The sequence below is a fragment of the Neomonachus schauinslandi genome, chromosome 4, assembly GCF_002201575.2.
Source record: "Neomonachus schauinslandi chromosome 4, ASM220157v2, whole genome shotgun sequence".
Lineage (NCBI taxonomy): Eukaryota > Metazoa > Chordata > Mammalia > Carnivora > Phocidae > Neomonachus > Neomonachus schauinslandi.
Window position 1 is genome coordinate 45,042,682 of NC_058406.1, and position 20,021 is coordinate 45,062,702.

General features: G+C 42.1%; 1 protein-coding gene across 2 annotated transcripts in view; it reads right to left on the reverse strand.

Moving 5' to 3' along the window:
• Positions 1-20,021, reverse strand: part of DAB1 (DAB adaptor protein 1) — a 260,912-nt gene that overhangs the window by 110,217 nt on the left and 130,674 nt on the right. For both annotated transcript variants that reach the window (XM_021683945.1, XM_044914036.1), the window contains exons 2-3: positions 18,938-19,077; positions 9,979-10,077 (exon numbers count right to left, since the gene is read on the reverse strand). In XM_021683945.1, the coding sequence (XP_021539620.1) occupies positions 9,979-10,077; positions 18,938-19,077 (239 nt within the window). The remainder of the gene's footprint in view (positions 1-9,978; positions 10,078-18,937; positions 19,078-20,021) is intronic.

Sequence of the window (20,021 nt, forward strand, 5' to 3'; positions counted from 1 at the left end):
TCCCCATCTGTTTAATGGGAGTAATCCTACTTCCTTAGTTGAGTCCTTAGGGGATTGAAAGAAAAGAGACCAAGTATGTCAAAGCAGCTAGCAAAGAAAATGCTACCTCTTTACCTCCTTAAAGACCAAAATTGATAAAAATGATTCATTAAGGGAAAGATATTACATTTCTGAATTTACCAGATCTGCTTGAAAACATTCATGGTCTCACTTTCCAGGGTAATAGGGACATCCTCCCCCCCTCACCCCCAGTCATGAATTACACCCTGTCAAAATGATCTTCCAGAGGCAGCTTCCTGAGAGAATCAGTTTCTAAAAATATGTTGGTTTTGAGCTATAAATTGATTCTTTATTGTGATAAATTAAAATCCAATATCATCCAACAAGAAGCTAAACATACAGAGACCCAATTTTTCCCCCTTAGATGTTCAGTCTCTTTGATATGAAAATGGATCTGGGGCTGCTGTCAGGCACCTGGAGCCTGAACGCTAAAGCGAGGGAGCAGAGAGCATGGAGATGGTATAGAGAGAACAGACTGTAAGAGGAGAGAAAGGCAAAATAAGGAAGCGGAGGGAAGAGGACACTTCCTATTTCCTGTTTTGTGAGCATCAGAGAGTGACTCTTTGGGAGCCCCAAGGGGTGTTCAATCCTGAGTGCCTTGCATGTGATTTGCTGGGAGAGGTCAGGCATCACTTCTCTTTAAGGTTCTAGGTTTCTTCACTTAAATATGAGTAGGTTAGTCACTGCACAAGGCACCTTCCATCCAGGATATCCTAGGACTGGGTTAACTCTGAACCAGCTGCATTGTTCTTTCCCGGACTTACTGTTTACATGGCAAAATGAGCATCTCTGGCTCCAAGATCTGGCCCAGATAATTAGCATTTCATTGTAAGTTGACTTATTATTTCCTGGTACCTTCCTTCCTTCTCTTTTGTTCTACCCTTCCCTGACTGCCTTGCCTCCTTCCTTCAGTGTCCAACTAGCATTTCTGTCACATGCCAGGGCCTATGTGAGACCCTGCAGATAGGCACCTCATGGAGTGTGTCTTCTGATGGGAGCATGACGGTCTGCTATGATAAAGGAGAGCAGAGGATGCTGTAGGAGCATTACAAAAGGATTTCTGCATTCTGCTAAGAGGACATAAGAAGGTCTGTACCAAAGAAGGGACAACATAGGTAATGATATATTGTTATTTAACATCTAGAGCTTTGTATATACTAGGCACTATTCTAAGTCTTAAGGGATTAAAGTAAATCCTCATTTAATCTTGCACCAATCCTAAGACATAGGTATTTTTATTATTCCCATTTACAGATGAGTAAAAGAGGCACAAGGTCATTAAGAAAAATTGCTTTACGATCACACAACTGGTCAAGAGTAGATCCAAGATGGTCTGGATCTCGAATCCGTGTTCCTTCCACTCCATCCACTCTCTGGTGCCTTTATCAGACTGGCGAGGAGTGTGGGCTGTGGATTCTGACAGAGTCGACAGGAATCCTGCATGCAGGAGGAAATTGGTAAAGCAAGTAAAGCAAGTAAAGCACTTGGTTGAAGGATGCACTTTGCCCAGAGAAAGGTCTTGATAAATTTAAGTGTGTTGTACTGCTGTTGGTATTACTGTGGACATTACAAGCCCCTGAAAAATGAGGTATTTACTGTCTGAAACAGAGCAAAGGACATTCAGAGTGGAGGGGCTGCCTTGAGAAAAATCACAAAAGCTGGGCACTGCGTGGTTTGCACAGGAAATGGCAAGATGTGGTTGCCCCAGCATTCTGCTCATCCATTGATGATACTCCCAGATCTGCCACATCCAGTTGGGCAGGGTGTGTACTGCACAGCTTCCAGGGGAATGAGACACACTATAGTCATCAAAAATATATATACTTATTGCAATAATTTCCCAGCAAATGGCAATGAGTCTTAAAGAAAGGGACCCGTTCCTGATTTGCATAAAGGCATCTTAAGAACTAAGGGTGGCCTTATAATCCCTGTACCTACTTCTCTGTACCCTGAATAGTATCTGAGCTATAATGTGCATGGTTCAACCAAAACCTTTGGTCTGACATTCCAGGCCTTACAATCTGGCTCCTGCCTACCTTCTCAGTTTTCTCTTTCACTGATAGCAATTACTCATCCTTAGATCCAGAAGAATAGATATCTCAGTCTTCCCCATGCCTGCCTTCCTTCATGATTTTCCCACTACACAGGCTTAGTAAACACTCCCTATAATTCCCTTTGCCTGGACACTGGTTTTCTAACACCCCCAATGTCAAATCTTGTCCACTTTTCAAGATTTTGCCCTTTCTTCCTAAATCATTCCATATTTTTTCAGATGGAAGAAACATTTTTTCTTTTAAACTCTCGTGATAATTTTCATCTTTCTCTTATTATATTAATTATTCTTGCCTTGAGCTTTTAGTTATTTATGTCTGTCTTACCTCCAACACCCTAAGTTCCTCAAAGGAAAGGCTGGTTCATCTCTATCCACCAAGTAGAATGCCCCTTTCACTTAATAAGCACTTGTGGAATGAATGAATGAATGAATGAATGAACCAATGAAAATGGTGCCCTGGTCTAGACAGGGGTTCTTAATCTTTTCTGACCAAACACCTTCTTTTTATAACAAATATCTTGTAATTCTTCCTTTATTGCCTGCAAATGATTATATCATCCACCTACACACATAAAGTTCAAGCACACCAAAATGTCCTAATTATAACAAAGAAATAAAAGATGATTTCGGATGAAAAACGTGAATGTCTACGTATAAACGCTTAGTCACAACTACAACTGAAGAACCTAAGGACATGGCTATATGTTTACATGTTCTTTTTTTTTTTTTTTTAAAGATTTTATTTATTTATTCAACAGAGAGAGAGAGACAGCGAGAGAGGGAACACAAGCAGGGGGAGTGGGAGAGGGAGAAGCAGGGGAAGTGGGAGAGGGAGAAGCAGGCTTCCCGCTGAGCAGGGAGCCCGATGTGGGGCTCGATCCCAGGACTCTGGGATCATGACCCAAGCCGAAGGCAGACGCTTAACGACTGAGCCACCCAGGTGCCCCTGTTTACGTGTTCTTATAATGAATAAATTGGGGTTTAAGAAGTGCTCAATCCAATCTTGCAGATGCTCTTTTCCCTATATCGGACATTTTTATGGATGGGCCAAATGAGTAGAGTGATAGTGAGTATGACAGGTACCATGAAAGTGGTACACCAGCGCCATGCTCGTAACTCAAATATGAAGAGCATCACGTGGTATGGTCTTCCAAAATGATGAACAGCTCTTGATGGGGATCCAACAAAACAAAGTACTCCTTTCTTATAGTTCAGTTGCATTTCTGGAAAACTCAGTATTATCGATATACATTACTTATATGCAAAGTTAGGTTTTAGATTCAGTTCATTATAAATAGATTTTTCTATCTATGTGAATGTCTAGTAAGACATTTGAAAGTCGTGTAGCACAGGAAACACTTTTGTTGTGTGTGATCATCCTATACTCCGTAGAATGTCTAGCATCCTTGGCCCCTAATAAATTCCTGCGTTAGGACCCTCTCCCCCAAAAGCTGTAACCACTTAATGCCGACATAAAGTTCCAAAACACCCAGTATAGGGAAAGAATCAGTGAAGTGAAGAATCAAGCTCGGGCGCTATAAAGTGTGAATCTGAATTCAATTCCTACACATAATAGCCTTGGGCAAGCCACTCACCCTCCCTGTACCTTTAGTAGACTCATCTGTAAAAGGCAGCAATAAAACCCTCCAGAACTGCTGAGTGGCCAGTGCGACAGGACACACAAGAGCATCCTGGAAACCATACCGTCCTGCCTACAGGCTAGTTCATAAGTAGTCTTGGGAAAATTCTGTGTAGTGTTTCAGTGGCTCCCAACATAACAGGGATGTCCCATAGACTCCCAGGTCCCAGCACTCTGCTCTACGGCCCCTTCTTCTTCTTCCCTGTCTCCCTCCCCAGGCCCACATTCCTTCCTCTTCCTGAACTGCTCTCCCCAAGCCCCACTCAAAACATCCAGTTCCAACCGAAGGAAGAACAGTCCTGTTTTTGATGAGATACAAGTATAGTGACATGTGGTTTTCACCAAAGAGTATATTATTAAATCAGCCCTGAGATTTAAGTGCAACCATTACATTTAAAACATCATTAGCCCTCTATGATGAGAGACAGTATTCAATTCTGGGTCACTCTCCACCACTCCCCTGCTATGCCCTAGTAATTCTGCGTACATCTGCTGATTCTTAATCACTAAATCAATTTATTTTTTGTGCAGTATTACTGAGCACCTACTACGTGGGAGTCATTGTGCTAACTGGATAGACAACAGTGATGAACAAAAAGATATGGCTTTGCTCATCTGTGTGTTTATAGAAGTGCTCAATAAATATTTTCTGCAGAGAAGAATGAATACACATATCTTTCTCTTTAAGACCTCTGTGCATTTGGAAATACTGCTTTTTCTTTCTGGTCTTACTTACCTGGTCCTCTCTAGCTCACTCCTCCACTGCCATGTCATTGTGCCCTTTTCTGTGAAAACTTCCTGAATATTCTAGCCAAAGCTTGGTCTTGATACCCTAAGTCCTGACAACTCCATTCAAACCTGGATCTTAGCAACTATCAGCTCGCTTTGTGAGTCTGGTAAAACCAGACTGTGAAGTGAAGTGTCTCATTCATCTTTGAATCCCCAGGAAATGGAGCATCACGTGGCACAGAAGAGGTGTCCGATCTGCTCTTGCCCAACCACATACGGGTTACGTGGCCAATATTCCATCCACAAGACAGTTCTAGTGGTAACTCGACTCCTTGTACCTTCCCTCAGGAAAGGTCGTCAGCGTGAAAATGAATAATGGTGACAATAAAACGGAGAGAATACTGAATCTGCTCTAATATATATAAAAGCACATCATTTATAATATTTGGTATTGCTATGGTCTGAATGTTTATGTCCTCCCCCTTCCAAATTCATATGTTGAAATTCTAGCCCTTAAGGGGATGGTATTAGGAGGTGGGGCCTTTGGGAAGGAATCAGATCATGAGAGTGGAGCCTTTTGGGATAGGATTAGTGTCTTAATAATAGAGGCTCTAGAAAGCAGCAAAAAGGCACCAGCTAAGAGGAAGTGGGTTCTCCCCCAGATGATGAATTTGCTGGGGCCATGATATCCGACTCCCCACCTCCAGAACTGTGAGAAAGAAATGTTTGTTATTTATAAGCCACCTCCTTTGTGGTATTTTTGTTAGAGCAGCCCAAACAGACTAAGGCAGGTATGTTATTATTAGTGCTATCTTACTAGCATCAAGGCTTCTGGATCAGACTGCCTGGGGTTGAATCTCAGCTCTTGCTACTTAATTTACTGTGGGACTTAATTTGGATTTCAGTTTTCTCAGCTGTAAAATGGTAATAACAATAGCACCGACTTCACAGCATTGTTGTAATGCGCTTCAGATGGTATATATAGTACTACCAAATCAGAGTTGGCTAAACCAAACAAACAAGCAAAATTTACATGTGATTATGGCAACAAGACACTACATCATCTTGGAAAGTTGATGCAGACTACTGCCCTCTGTCTTGAGAAACAGACTTATTGTCAGGGTCCTGCAATATTTTTTATGATTTTTTTTATGGCACAAAATTATAGCAATTCTATGGAATAAAAACGCAAATCAAGAGAGAAATCAATGAGTTTCCCTGGAAAGACAGAAGATTTGAAATTGGAAGGTTTGTTCTGAGTCTACAGCCAAATCAAAGACACTCCCAAAATCTCAGTTTCTTTATCCGCAAAATGAAGATGACGACTTCACTCCTGCCTTAGTACCCACAGGTCTGATTTGAGGACCTAGCAACATTGATATGAAACCACATCTGCTCCTGATTTGCTACAGCTCCTACTATTACCAATAACAATGAGTTTATATATGACATTTTCTGCATTCTCACTGATCCCTTTGACACATTATCAATACCTAGCTGTCTGAAAATGTGAACAGCTTTTCAATATTGATTTATTCCCTGCAACATGCTAATAATAAAACAGAACTTACTCATGTAAAGATTGGGATCAAGAACCCTTTGAAATTCAAGACAAGGTGTAAATTGCTGCAAAGGGTCTCTTTAATTGGGATCAAAACATTTTTGACAGCTTTTGGATTTTAAAATTCTAGCTATTGTCACGTTCTGCAAATGTTTCTTTTTTTGGTTTGAACAAAATTGCAGTCAAGCTTGAGAATACTTTAGATATGATAAACAACAAAAATTTGTCATTCCAAATGACAAAACCTAGTTTTCCATTTCGTTGATATGTAGGACAAAATACTTCACTTAAACTCTTATCCGGCACAATTCAGTTGGTCCCCTGCTGGGCAACAACAAAGGTTTAGTAAACTGTTGTTGCTCATAATCTCCAATGGAGTTTGAAAAACCTCCATTTGTCTGAAGATAAATCACATCAACAGGGATGACTTTAAGGAAGAAACAGAATTTTAAAACTAGTCTTAGGATTCAACTTTGACGTGACTTTGTTTAATACTTCATTCTCTACTTGGCTCCCTTCCACAATTTTCCCATGATAAGGTTTTGCTCGAATACTCCTAAGTAATAGGGAACTTGCTAGCACAGAAGGTGGTCCATCTAACTGGTAGAAAATTCCTCCTCCTCATAAACCAACACTGCTTCAAAGAATCTCCTATTACCCGATCTTGGTTCTATTTGTTGGGTCATACAGAACAAGTCAGCTCCTTCTGCTACTACACAACCCTTTGGAGAGATGACCACTATTAGTAGGGGCTCTCCTGCTCTCTGTTGTCTCTGCTTCGGGCTTTAAAACATTCAATCCCTTCTACTAGCTTTCCGTAGACTTGTGCTGAGACATATTAACAAGTTCAGGTTGCAGAAGCCAGATGCTACCAGGGCCTAATGTGAATCAAACATAACTGGAGTGAAATAAGCCAAACAGAAAACGTCCCACTCTGCCTTCTCCCTGATCCTCCACCAGGGAGTGGACATTTTTTCCACAAAGTCAAATGGTTTTGAGCTCAAACAATGATTTTACTGTTGTTCTCTTTTTTGTCCAGCTGAAGAATCAAAAATAGCATTAGAGAGTTTGGTGGTATCTTTCTTTTGGGCCAGGTCAGCCACCCTTGACTGAGGATTTAGATTTAGGTCAAGAATACAAACTATCTCTCCTTATGAGTTAAAATTTTTTTTTTTTAAGATTTTATTTATTTATTTGAGAGAGAGAGAATGAGAGAGAGAAAGCACATGAGAGGGGGAGGGTCAGAGGGAGAAGCAGACTCCCTGCCGAGCAGGGAGCCCGATGCGGGACTTGATCCTGGGACTCCAGGATCATGACCTGAGCCGAAGGCAGTGGCTTAACCAACTGAGCCACCCAGGCGCCCCTCCTTATGAGTTAAAATTTAGTGATTGGGATTTTCATCATCTGGGCACAACTTATCTGATGGTGGGTTACCTAATGGAACAGCAATGCCCCAAAACATGGCCCCAGGACAAGATAAGGTATCTGACACTCTACCTCACTCCTGTCCCTTTGGTTATATCAGCTGTCACGGTGGCAGGCAGACAATAGAGATGATGATGTAGTATTCGGGCATATAAATCTCTTGGTTAGGCTTGGTCCATATTACTTGGTTCCCTCCAATAAAGATGGTAAGGGGATCAATGACATCCTAACAGTTTCTACAAGCCCACAGCTCTCCGCCTCTTGTGTGTACCTAGGAGCCTAGGAGGCTACACCTGTGTTGAGAAGTCTTGGTTCAAGATAATTTCTAGTCCCCCAATTGTCATAGCCCCCCTCATCAGGACACTCTTTGATTTCCCTGTGTCCTTTTTCAAGTGTGAGGTTCAAGACTGAGCACAAGTCTCCAAACAGTAGTCTACCCAGGAGAAGGAAAAACTTCCCTGGCTTCAGAAACTGTATTTTTATTAAGGCAGGAGAGACTTTCATTAGGCTCTTAATCTTGTTGCATTCAAGCTCCTTTACTCCCTGAGCTTGTGCCCTCATTCTAAACTCCCTTTTCCCAAGGTATCCCCAGGTAGGCCGACCTTTCTCGATGACAGAGAGCTCAACTGCCCTGATATTCGGGCCAATGGGAGGCCAAATCCCAGTTTTGCCTCCTACTTGCTGGGTAACCTTTGCAAAGTCACTTATTCTGAGAAGTAACAGGCAGCAAGCTTAAGTGAGAAGACTCACAAGCCAGACCAACCTGGATTCTAATCCTGTCTCCAACCACCGCTTACTTTCAATAAATTACACCTATGTTTCTCTCCTCAATATCTCCAGCTATAAAATGGAGAGGATACTGCCATCTACCTCACAGGGCTGTCGTGAGGATTAACAGAGTTGGTACTTGCAAAGGGTTCACAACAATGCCTAGCACATATTACGTGCTTGATGAAGTTGTTATTTTCCCGTAAGACTGCTGTGAGGGCAAAACTGAATCATGTATGTCACGTGATTAATATGCACGTAGTATACAGTAGTACCCCATGAACGGAAATTATTATCACTAGTTCTTTTTTATGGCGGTAAACTTCACGTAACTGAAAATTTATCATTCTAAGTATTTCTTGGCATACAGTTCAGGGGTGTGAAGTGTATGGACAGCGTTGTGCAGCGCCCCCAGCCATCCATCACGAGCGCCATTTTCCTCTTCCCAAACAGTAACTCCGCACTTACTAAACACTCACTCTTCCTCACACACCCCCCCTGCCCCCTGCAGGCCCTCACCACCACGGTTCCACTTTCTGTCTCTCTGAATTTCATTTCTCTAGATAGGTCATAGAAGTGGAATCGTACAGAATTTGCCTTTTTATAACTGGCTTATTTCACTTTGTTAATGTCTTCAAGTTTCCTTTGTGTAGTAGCACACGCCAGAACTTCCTTCCTTTTTGCTGCAGAATAATATTCCATTGGAGGTGGGCACCCCATCTTGTGTATCCGCACATCCGCTAATGGATGCTTGGGTGGCTTCCACCTTTTGGCTCCTGTGAATAATGCTGCTATGAATCTGGGTAGACAAATACCTGTCCTATTACTAATTATTCAGAAATACCTTTTCTTCAAAACCCATTTTTACTGTTAAATTATCATCCTCCTACCCGTATGGGATCCTAATAGGAGTCAGAACAAAGGGGAGAAAATACAATGAAAGTGACTAAGGTTGAGTAACTTGGCTGGTTGAGTCTGGCGTCTACAACGCTTGAAAATTAAGTTGGGAAGTGCAAAGGAGGTGGTATGTGTAAAGGTGTTTTATAAGCTATAAAACACTGAATGAATAAAAGGAAAAAAACCACACCCATCTGACTCTTGCTCTCTGGACTAAATAGAGCCTAGAACATTTTTCTGTTTTTCCCTTATCATCAATTAACAGGACCACCAATGTCAGGACGGCCCCAGGGATCAATGCTGGAGCTAACTGCTGCTAGGGGGGTGATGAAAACACAATCCACTTCCTTGGCGGGTTCAACAAACACATCAGCCCTGACATTTCCTGGTCATGCAGTGACACATTTTTCTAAGGTTGAAATCTCCATTCTTTTTGATTACAGCAATTGCAAGGTGGCACAGGGTAAACTCCGGAGAGTCTGGAGGCTTTGACCAAGTCAAAAGACATTCATGTGTCTCCCTCTAGGATGCATGTCATTAAAGTTGCCAACACACAAAGAAATTTAACTTAAACTGTCACATCACCAACCGCGCTTCAGAGCTCATCAATCTCCCGTTAGATTCCTGGGCCTGTATGACACTTTTATCACAATCACACTGTTAGAAACACTGTGGCCAAGTCAGGGAAGAGCCTGCCTTTGATGGACGATCACAGTTGATCAAGTTTGTCAGTTACTTTATGTGTTTTTATGCTTGTTTGATATTCCTGCCCAGAGAGTAGAGGCTTTTAAGGGCACATCTGTCAATGGATTCAATTTCACAATGCCATGTGATTCTTTTACTTACCCCTGTCTTCTCGTCAAAGATTTTGATACCTCCAAAGGAGATGGTTAAAAAGATTTTCTGTTTGTGTTCTCCTTTGGAACGCGCACCAGCAACAACGCCCTGTTGAAAGGAAGGACATGGTTTTTACTCCTGTGTTTTCATTTGAAGCCCCCCCCAGCCATCCAACACGAGTGCCATTTTCCTCTTCCCAAACAGTAACTCCGTACTTACTAAACACTCACTCTTCCTCACACACCCCCCTGCCCCCTGCAGGCCCTCACCACCACAGTTCCACTTTCTGTCTCTCTGAATTTCATTTCTCTAGATAGGTCATAGAAGTGGAATCGTACAGAATTTGCCTTTTTATAACTGGCTTATTTCACTTTGTTAATGTCTTCAAGTTTCCTTTGTGTAGTAGCACACGTCAGAACTTCCTTCCTTTTTGCTGCAGAATAATATTCCATTGGAGGAGGGCACCCCATCTTGTGTATCTGCACATCCACTAATGAGTGTTTTCATTTGAAGATTCACTCCAGTCCCAAAGGCATGTCAGATACCATCCACCAATGCCACCAATCATCCACACTGCTCTCCCTTTGCCCCTTCCATGCTTCCCTGCCTGACATGCTTGTCTCTTCTTGATATTCTAGGGTAATGGTTACCCTACCATTATATCTAACACTGTATAAATACCTAAACACTGATTCACATGACTATCCAAGATTTATAGAATGCCTCCTTTGTGCCTAGCTATCTGGCTCAGAAATCAAGACCCCAAGATAAACATGATATGATCCTTTTATTAATATGTTGCTGGGCTTCATACTGTATATGGTTTCAATCTATTAAATAAAGAGGAGTTACAGAATACATTCCTAAATGTGATTTTATCTTTACTTCTGGAAAAAGTTTTCATCGGAATCGATTTTAGAGAGTAGAAAGAAAATAAAAACCATTGCCAGACTGCATGTCTCCCTTTGGTCTGGAAAAATATGATCATCAGAGTTCCATGCTTATAGTTTGCAGTTTTTAAAAAAGATTTTATTTATTTATTTGAGAGAGAGAGAGAGAGACAGAACATGAGAGGGGAGAAGGTCAGAGGGAGAAGCAGACTCCCCGCTGAGCAGGAAGCCCGATGCGGGGCTCGATCCCAGGACCCTGGGATCATGACCTGAGCCGAAAGCAGATGCTCAACAGACTGAGCCACCCAGGCACCCCACGGTTTGCAGTTTTTAACTACACATGTTTTCTATTTTCCCTTACCTTTTTCAGTAGGAAAGTACCTACCAAATGCATTCCATTTATTTATCAGTGCCTCTGTTTCCCCACTTTTCCAAACTTTTTATAAACCAAAGCTACGTATATGAGCCAGTTAGAAGGTAAAACATCACAAAAGGCATGGGTGTCATCCTGCTCACTGCTCTATCCTCAGTGCCCAGGACAGTCCCTGGAAGAAAAAGGCACTCTGTCATTCTTGTGAGATGAATGTTTTATCCAGAGCTCTCCCAAAGTTGATATGATGCAAGTTAAGAACAAAGACACTTGCTTTTTAAACTAGCTTCTGGGGTGGCCACTGACAGGTAAGCATGGGCTTCATATGAGGGTACCACTCAGAGGGTGAGGACATTCCAAGGGATTTATACTCGGGGTGGGGGGAGTGTTCCTATCTCTGCATTATGTGTTTTAGAGCTTCCAGCCCCTTCGTTGCTCTCATGTCCTGTGTGCAAAATCAAGCCCAACTATCAGCAGTTATAGTTCTGGGCTTCTAGGAGTAGAAAAGTCAAAAATAATCATGATATCATGTTTCTGGGAGATAAAAGTCATCTGTTCATCTGTCAGAAGAGCATGTTCACAACCTCAGTGCCAGAGAACCAGCGGTGTTAGGAACAGGGATGTCCAGAAGGCACAGGGATGAGGCATCCCCTAGAGGCTGTTTGGTTATCTTCACTTTGGGTACCGGAAATGTTCTGTGCAATCCGGGCGGCTGGCTTATGCTCCTGGCCCTCTGTGATCTTGGGCAAAAGACTTAATTCTCACTGTCACTTCCTCAAGTGTAAACACTATCCTTGCACGGGGGAGAGAATTAAATGAAAATTTAGGTCAAGTACCTAGTACGGTGCCTGGAACACTACAGGGATATCATGAAAATTAACTTCTTCTAGTAAATGAATGACTGTCCCTAAAGGTCTGTGCTCTGGTTCCTATTTGGGGACCTACTAGCAGGAAATTCACTCCCTCCTGAGTCACCCATTCATTCTTGAGCGCCACTTACACCCTTGTAGACATACAGAATGTCAGAGCTAGAGAAAATCTTGCAAGTTTCCAGCTGACAGATGAGGAAAATGATGTCTGGGAGGTGGGGGTGGCAGTGCTGAGGTGGTCCAGGGTACTGGTGGCAAGCTGAGCCTACAACTCAGCTCTCCAGACTCCTGGTGCAGGGAGCACTTAATCCTTTACATGGTGGCTTCTTTCTAGCAAGCCAAAATCTCTCTGGGTAACCCTCCCCAGCGTTGCTCTTTCAGCCCCTCAGGGCTGCCACTCAGTGACCAGAGATCCCTCCTGCAATGCCTGTCCTCTAAATAGTTAAAGAGAAGGACTCACCCCCCAAAGCTAAGTCCTCTGTCCCTGTAACTGCCCTGCTTATTGGGAGGTTTCTAGAGTCCCCACTGTGCAGCTTGCTTTCCCGTGAATTCACTGAGGGGTGATTCTACGAAACATGGGGAGAATGGCCAAAGTATGTTTTTGCAGCCCCCGGGGGTAATTCTTATTTCTAATGCCATCCTATTGGGGACACTGTCTCCAAACCCTGCCCCCTTTGCACCTCACTCTTTCTCCTTTCTTCCCTTTTCCTCACTGGTCCTTACTGCCATCTGACCTATTTATTTGTTCATTTGGCAACTGTCTGCCTTATGCCCAATAGAACCAAAGCTCATTTGTGCCCGGATCTCTGTTTTATCCATTCTGTGTGCCCGGCATCAAGAATGGAGCCCAGCGTCAAGCAGGCACTTGAAAGGGGAAGTGACTTTCCCTCCTTCTGGGAGTGGGCCCGCCAGACTTTGAACCCTGGGAAACTTCACTTTGAATGCTGGGTTCTTGGCTGGATTTGGAATAAAATACCTGATGCCTGGTACCTCTGCAGTTGAACCTCCAACTTGATCAAATTGGAGTTTTATTTCCCCAAAGATATAACAGACATAACACAAAAAGAGAATGAGAAGTAGCTCCATCGTAAACGGAAAGACTGGAGGGACCATATCAAAGGGGCGAGAGCCCTTCCTTCTTTTTTTTTTTTTAAAGATTTTATTTATTTATTTGAGAGAGAGAATGAGATAGAGAGCATGAGAGGGGGGAGGGTCAGAGAGAGAGGCAGACTCCCTGCCAAGCAGGGAGCCCGATGCGGGACTCGATCCAGGGACTCCAGGATCATGACCTGAGCCGAAGGCAGTCGCTTAACCAACTGAGCCACCCAGGCGCCCAAGAGAGCCCTTCCCTCTTAACTCCTCTTAGGAGAGAACATCACAGTCTTGGTGAGGAGAGGGCTGCACCTTCGATCAAGGAGAGACTTCAACGTCTCCATCCCCAAAACAGTCCTCCCAGTCCTTGGCTCTCTGAATTACTGCCCCCTCTAATAGCAGAATGCAGCCGTACACAAAAGAGGATGGAAAGCACACACACGTGTTCCAGGCGTGTTTCTGCTTGGGGCTGCTGGTGGTGGCTTTCCATGACAAATGAAAGAGGGAGGGACTCTCCGTGCAGGGCTATCTTTGGGGAAATAAAACTCCAATTTGATCAAGCATGTTTCTCCTGTGAGACAGGACCCTGAGTCAAGCTCTGAAAAATTGCGCTAAGGCCAAGCAAGTTTGCCAGCAGACAGCATGCCTCACGGTCTCATATCCCCACAAGATTATTCACTGCCAGGATGGAGAGCCAGCAGAGGTCCAGGAGACAGCTCGGACTGGGGGGATCAGAAGATGTGGAGGTAGGTGCCCTTTGGGGCTCAGCGCCTCACATTAGCCACCTCACCAAGTCACTGTTGAAAATCTGGAAAGTACAGTCAAGCATTTTCTTGGGGACCTACTCTTATGTGCTACAGGTTCTCTTCCCTATCATATAATTTAGCCCAGACCATAGTCCTAGAAAGTGAAAATCATCTCCCTTAAATTTACATGTAAGGAAACATAAGGCCGGGGGCTGAAGTGACCTCCTGAAACCTCAAGGAACTAATAAGACAGAGAGAAAATTCAAACAGTGATCTTTCAGATTTCCATGTTGGGCTTCCTTCTATTACAACCTTCCTTAAGACCTTTTTTTTTTGGGAAAACAAAAAAAGACTATACGATATCCTACAGATATGTCCAAATTGTTCTGCAAACAGCCAGGTGCAACCATGAGCTCCCAGACTCCACAGTGAAGGGGAACTTTAATGAAAATAATCACACCTCTTACCAGATATTGAAAACAGTTACGCACATACGGCACTTAGCACAGTGTGTTGCATGTCGGGAGAGCTTGGTGAATGACAGTTATCATTATTACTCGTACTAACATTCATACCATGAAGCAATACCATGTGCCAGGCACGTGGGAAATGACGGACACAGGCATCCCTCAGGGAGTCACACATAGATGGTATCTCCATGAAGGAAGTGATACACAAAGGGTCAGACAGGATTAACTGGCTGCCCTGTCCAGCTCAGGGGTCCCTTGAGGATGAGATAAGGGGAAGCACAGGAAAGGGCTCTGAGAAACCCCACCCAGCATGGTGCATGCACATAATGGGATGGCTGTGATCTCGGTGGATCCTGTAAAGCAGGTAGGAAAACACAAAAGGCCTCAGACATGAATGGCTGAAAAACCTACAATGCTATTCCAGAATGTTCCATGATTTAAAAAAAATAAGCTGGTCTCCAATCTCAGCCATCTCACTTATTAGCTATACAAGCTTTGGAAAAAACTCACCCCAAATTTCACTTTTCCCAGTTAAAAAAAAAAAGAATTTAAATATTCTCCTCTATCCTGCTTTGTGCCTAGAGCCTGGTTCCCGTGGAGTGCATTCCCTGGTTCTCTGGGCAAGACAGGCAGGAGATCAGAGGGTGGATGGAGAGAGAAGTCAGGGTATTCCATCTGCATTCTTTCCTTCTTTGTGCTACATCTCTGGCAGGGCCTATATTTTTGCTTGGTGAGGGAGGGAACTTCCTCCTCAATCCTGCTCTCCATGGGCTTCAGTAAATATATTTCCTCCTAGGGTGGTTGCTGCTTTCTACTGTTGTAGGTTCCTGGGAGCTTCACCATCCCTTGCTCCCTTACTTAACCTTACCTACCCTTTCTAAGTGGCTCTTTCATTAAAGTGTCCTCATCTGACCTAGCCAGGGTGGGCTCTGCTTCTTAGAGGACCCCAGCTGACATATTTAGAGCTCTGTAATTAGCCCTCCAGGCATTGTCTCTGGGAGATCTCATCCCCTCTCAGAGTTTCAACCACCACATTTTGCCCAATGTCTCTAAAAGTTGCCTACTTTGTAAGTCAATGATGTGCGGGTACTGGGTAGTAACTTACCGGTAAGGGCTTAAAATCTCATTGGGGAACCAAGATAAATTAAATGCAGATTCAAAAAAGAATATAAGTGAGCACTAAACTGTGTCTTATCAAACACTGGGCATCCAGAGATTGAGGTTTAAAATTCTGGGCTTAGAACAGGTTAAATGAAGGTTCTGGGGCAAATCCTTTAACTTCTATGAACCTCAGATTTCTTATTTATAAAACAGAGAGGCTAATATCTATCTCACAAGATCAAAAGAGGTGATATATGGGAAAATGCTTATGCTGACTCTAAATTAAAACATGATGATAATGGTGTTTTGCTGGAGGACAGGTGACAGCCTGCTCATACTCGGAATATGAAATCTCCTCTCAAATCTCTATAACCCAAATGAAAACTCTCTCAAACAGGAAAAGGTACCAGCCTCAAAGAGCCTCGCAACGGAAAGGAGATTTCCTTTTTATTTCTCATATGGCCTAATGTGAACAAGTGGGCCCTTTTGCAAGGCTAACAGGCATTTTGTACTTCTCTGCCTCTTTCTTTCCTGGGCAGGTGGCCAAATGGAGAATCGATCATTTATGTTTCTGTTTCCTAAAGAAAAACCACTGGGAGCTGAAATGTCAACATTCTTCTCAGCAACTTGCAAATAATGAAACACAATTGTCTGGGAACCAAGAACCCCTCAATGAGCTCAGTGCATCTGACAGGAGTGTGTTACGGCAGGACAAATTCTCAGGGCTTTGGGGACCTCACAGTTCTGAGGGATGACAGATGGGGCACACGCACAAGGTCAGCAGTCATCACCAGGCCTGGTCCAGCTAGCCTGAGTCAACGTGAATGCGGACAGAGAACCTTGGGGGTGCAGAGGCAGACTCCTGCTCCAAGCCACTTAGACCTCAGCGCTTCCATGAAGGCAGCTGGCCGACAAGGTGCTCTGGGACACGTGCCTGGTGAATGGCTATCTACCAGGATGCTGGGAGAAGAAGCATCAGCTCCTTAGCAGACTTACTTGTGGCTCTGGGTGAGAACCAGGCTGTTAGGAGATTTTTCTTGATGTCCTTTAATTAATATTTGTCAGGAGCAAATCTTCATTTGCCTGGCCTCATACTCAGTAAGGAGGGACTTCAGCAAAATGAAGATCTTGGCCTTCATCCCTATCGCTGACTAGGGTCTCCTTGGGGAAGAAGACATGGCTCTATCTGATGGGAGTCTGGAGGGAGGCTGAGGACTCCAGGCTCAGTCTCTTTTGGGTTCTCTCCGTCATCTGCCCACTCGTAGAGAGGCTGCACTCTGGTCTGATCTCAGTAATGAATCACAGGTCCTACTCTAGGGCCAGACGGGGGCTGGTGGGGATAGGAAGGGATGCAGTTACCCATCTGTTCCACAAACTAAGTGGAACAGCCTGTCTCTTTCAAGGATGCTCACTGTGGCCATGTATCCACGTCACCTCCCTCATTCCAGCATTTATCAGTCATAAGGCTGGAATTTAGAATTCCTCCTGTCAGACTTTGTTATCTACTTACCTATCAGATTTGGGCTTAGCAGAAGAAGAGAGCTCATTACTGGATTGCCCTAAAATCTCATAACATTGCTTAATTATAGAAAGAAAGAAAGGAAGGGAGGGAGGGAGGGAAAGAGAGAAAGAGAGAGAGAGAGAGAGAGAGAGAGAGAGAAAGAAAGAAAGAAAGAAAGAAGAAAGAAAACATTAACCTTTCCCAAGGTGATAATTTGTCAAATCATGATTTCACCTTTTTCTAGTATACTTTATAATAGATACATAACTATTAAAATAAAGTTTGCTTATGTAACAGCTAAAAAAATAACGGGTACACAGTTTAGAAAATTAAGATTTTTGGGTGCCTGGGTGGCTCAGCTGGTGAAGCAGCCGACTCTTGGTTTCGGCTCAGGTCATGATCTCGCGGTCACGGGCTTGAGCCCTGTGGCTGGGCTCTGGGATAAGCACAGAATCTGCTTCAGATTCTCTCTCCCTCTCCCCTCCAGCTCATGCTTGCTCTCTCTCTCAAATAAATAAATAAAATCTTTTAAAAAAATTAAAAGAAAGAAAATTAAGATTTTTTTAAAATGATGATTCCTACAGCCATACTACAAGGAGACTTAGCATCTGATATCCGTGTTAAACTGCTGAGAAAATTTGTATAGTATAAATAAAAATAATAGCTCTGATTTATTAAGCAAATAGGAAAGGAAAGGCAACTAGAGGGTGTTTTATAGATACTGTCCCAGTTCGTACTTGGAGGAACTTGGCCAGCCTTGCATATATATATTTTTTTTCTTTTCTTCCTCCTTTCTTACACTTAAAAAAATTGCACCGACCAACTTGTGTCCTGAGGGACTACTGGAAGATATGAAAAAAAATTCTCATAGTATTGTGTTAGATGAGGAAAAAAAACCAGGATATAAGACTGTATAATAGTAATTCCAATTGTATTACATATGTTTATAATTCATATAATATACATACAAATACAAAGACAGATTAAGTTACACACAAAAATGTAGACACTGATTTTCTTTGTGTGGTGGGATTATGGATGACTTTAATTTTTCTCCTTATATTTTTCTGTATTTTCAAAATATTTTACAATGAACATTTTGTGAATATAATTCACAAAATTATATAATTGGGAAGATACTTAAATTATATGTGTTAAATGCTTCAGGTATTTTATAGACTTCCTGCTAACTCATTTGTTTTTTCAATGTTTTAAATTGCTTTTTAAAAGAAGGAAACATAGACTATATGAAGACCAGAATGTGGGAGCAAACAATGCTCTTTTTCATGTTTTAAAGGCCATTTAATAACATAATTTTATTGTGTATATTAATTTTTTCCAATTTCTTTCTTAGATTTCTCAATAAAAAGTTCTTTAAAGCATTTACTATCAAAAATTTCTCTGTGATATCTCCAAATCCCACAATCTCATTACATATTACTTAAAAAATATTTCTCTTTTACAAAGTGTTTGGAAACATTAATAGGAATGATAAGAATGAATAAAATTAGCTTTTATCTTAACATAGCATCTTTTACCATATTTATCATATGGTAAAATATTTAAAATGTATTAAAAAATAACAAAGGGGCAAAGATTCATAAAATCTGAGGGACTATAAAATTTGACAATTTTACTTTTCTTTTTGCAGGCATTGTGCAATGAAGATAACATTGAATAAAAGATGATATGCTCAGAAGTTATAAAACTGGGACCCCAGCAAAATATCTCCACATAGTAGGTGCTCAATAAACATTTTCATAACAATTGAAATCTCTTCCCAATGAATACATGCAGTGATTCATCAGTGAACCAAGTAATTTACTACTAAATGAATAAGTAAAGAGTTTTATCATAATGATCATAATCACTCCCTTCCCTCAGTCCTATAAAATCTGTGATATTGAAAGTAAAATGTTTGCAAATCACCTTGAGTTTCATCATGGAATCTTGACATAACTTGTCTCCCCGAGCCGCAGAAACCTCATCAATCCCGATCAGCTTGGCCTTGTACCGGACCCCTTCACCTTTAAACCTCTTTATCAAAGTGGCTTCACTGCGATCCTGACCTAAAAACAGAGAAAAGCAGGATTCAGGCATGTAAGCATTCAGGTCCCACTGTCTTTGAATACCCATAGTATCGAGATTTGTTCTCTGGTTTCATTTATGTTCTAAGAAATCACTGGACCGAGTAGAAAAGAATGCTAGTTCTCCTGGATGCAAATTCTGACTCTATCCTTTTAAATCCAGAGGCAAGTTATTTTTCTCTGAGCCTCTGTTTTCTCAGGCAAGAGAAAAAGAAAAGAGTTAAAAATAACCAACCCAGTGGGGCATTAAGATAATTAAATCAGACAACATGTTTAAGGAGCCCAATACAGAGTTTGATACACACCAGGTATTCCACAAATAATAATCACCTACTAAGAGTTCATGTCTGACATTCTTGTTAGAATAGTATTAGCACTGAGCCTCTTTGGCATTTCCAGCATTTAATATGAGTTTGGCCAGGGTCCAAGATCTTCTTACACCCAATTCCATGGGCTGTTTTATGGTGGGACTCCAGAGTAATTGCTTTGTATCAAGTAATGACCCAGGGACAATTATCAAAAAAATGGTTTTACAATATCTCTTCTGCTAGCTCATGTGTGTGTATAAGGCGACTTGGTATGGTGGGCCCATATCCTGCAACAGACTTTCTCAGTAATTATTAACATAATATTTTGCTAGGACATGTCAACCAGACGTTCAAATACATCCACATAAAATAAGGACAGTAAAGTTTCTGTGAACTGAGTGTTTCATGGGAGATGTTTTATAAACTTGATCCCCACTCTTTGTAAAAACTCAACCATATCCATTTTCTAGATAATGAGGATGAAGGTCACAGAATTCAAGGAGCTTGTCCCAAGTTCACCCAGTCAGAAAAAAAGATGAATGCACAGGAATTAAAATTTCTAGTATCATCAAACTTTCATAAAGTTTGCACATGTGGTTCTTAAGACCTAGAGCACCC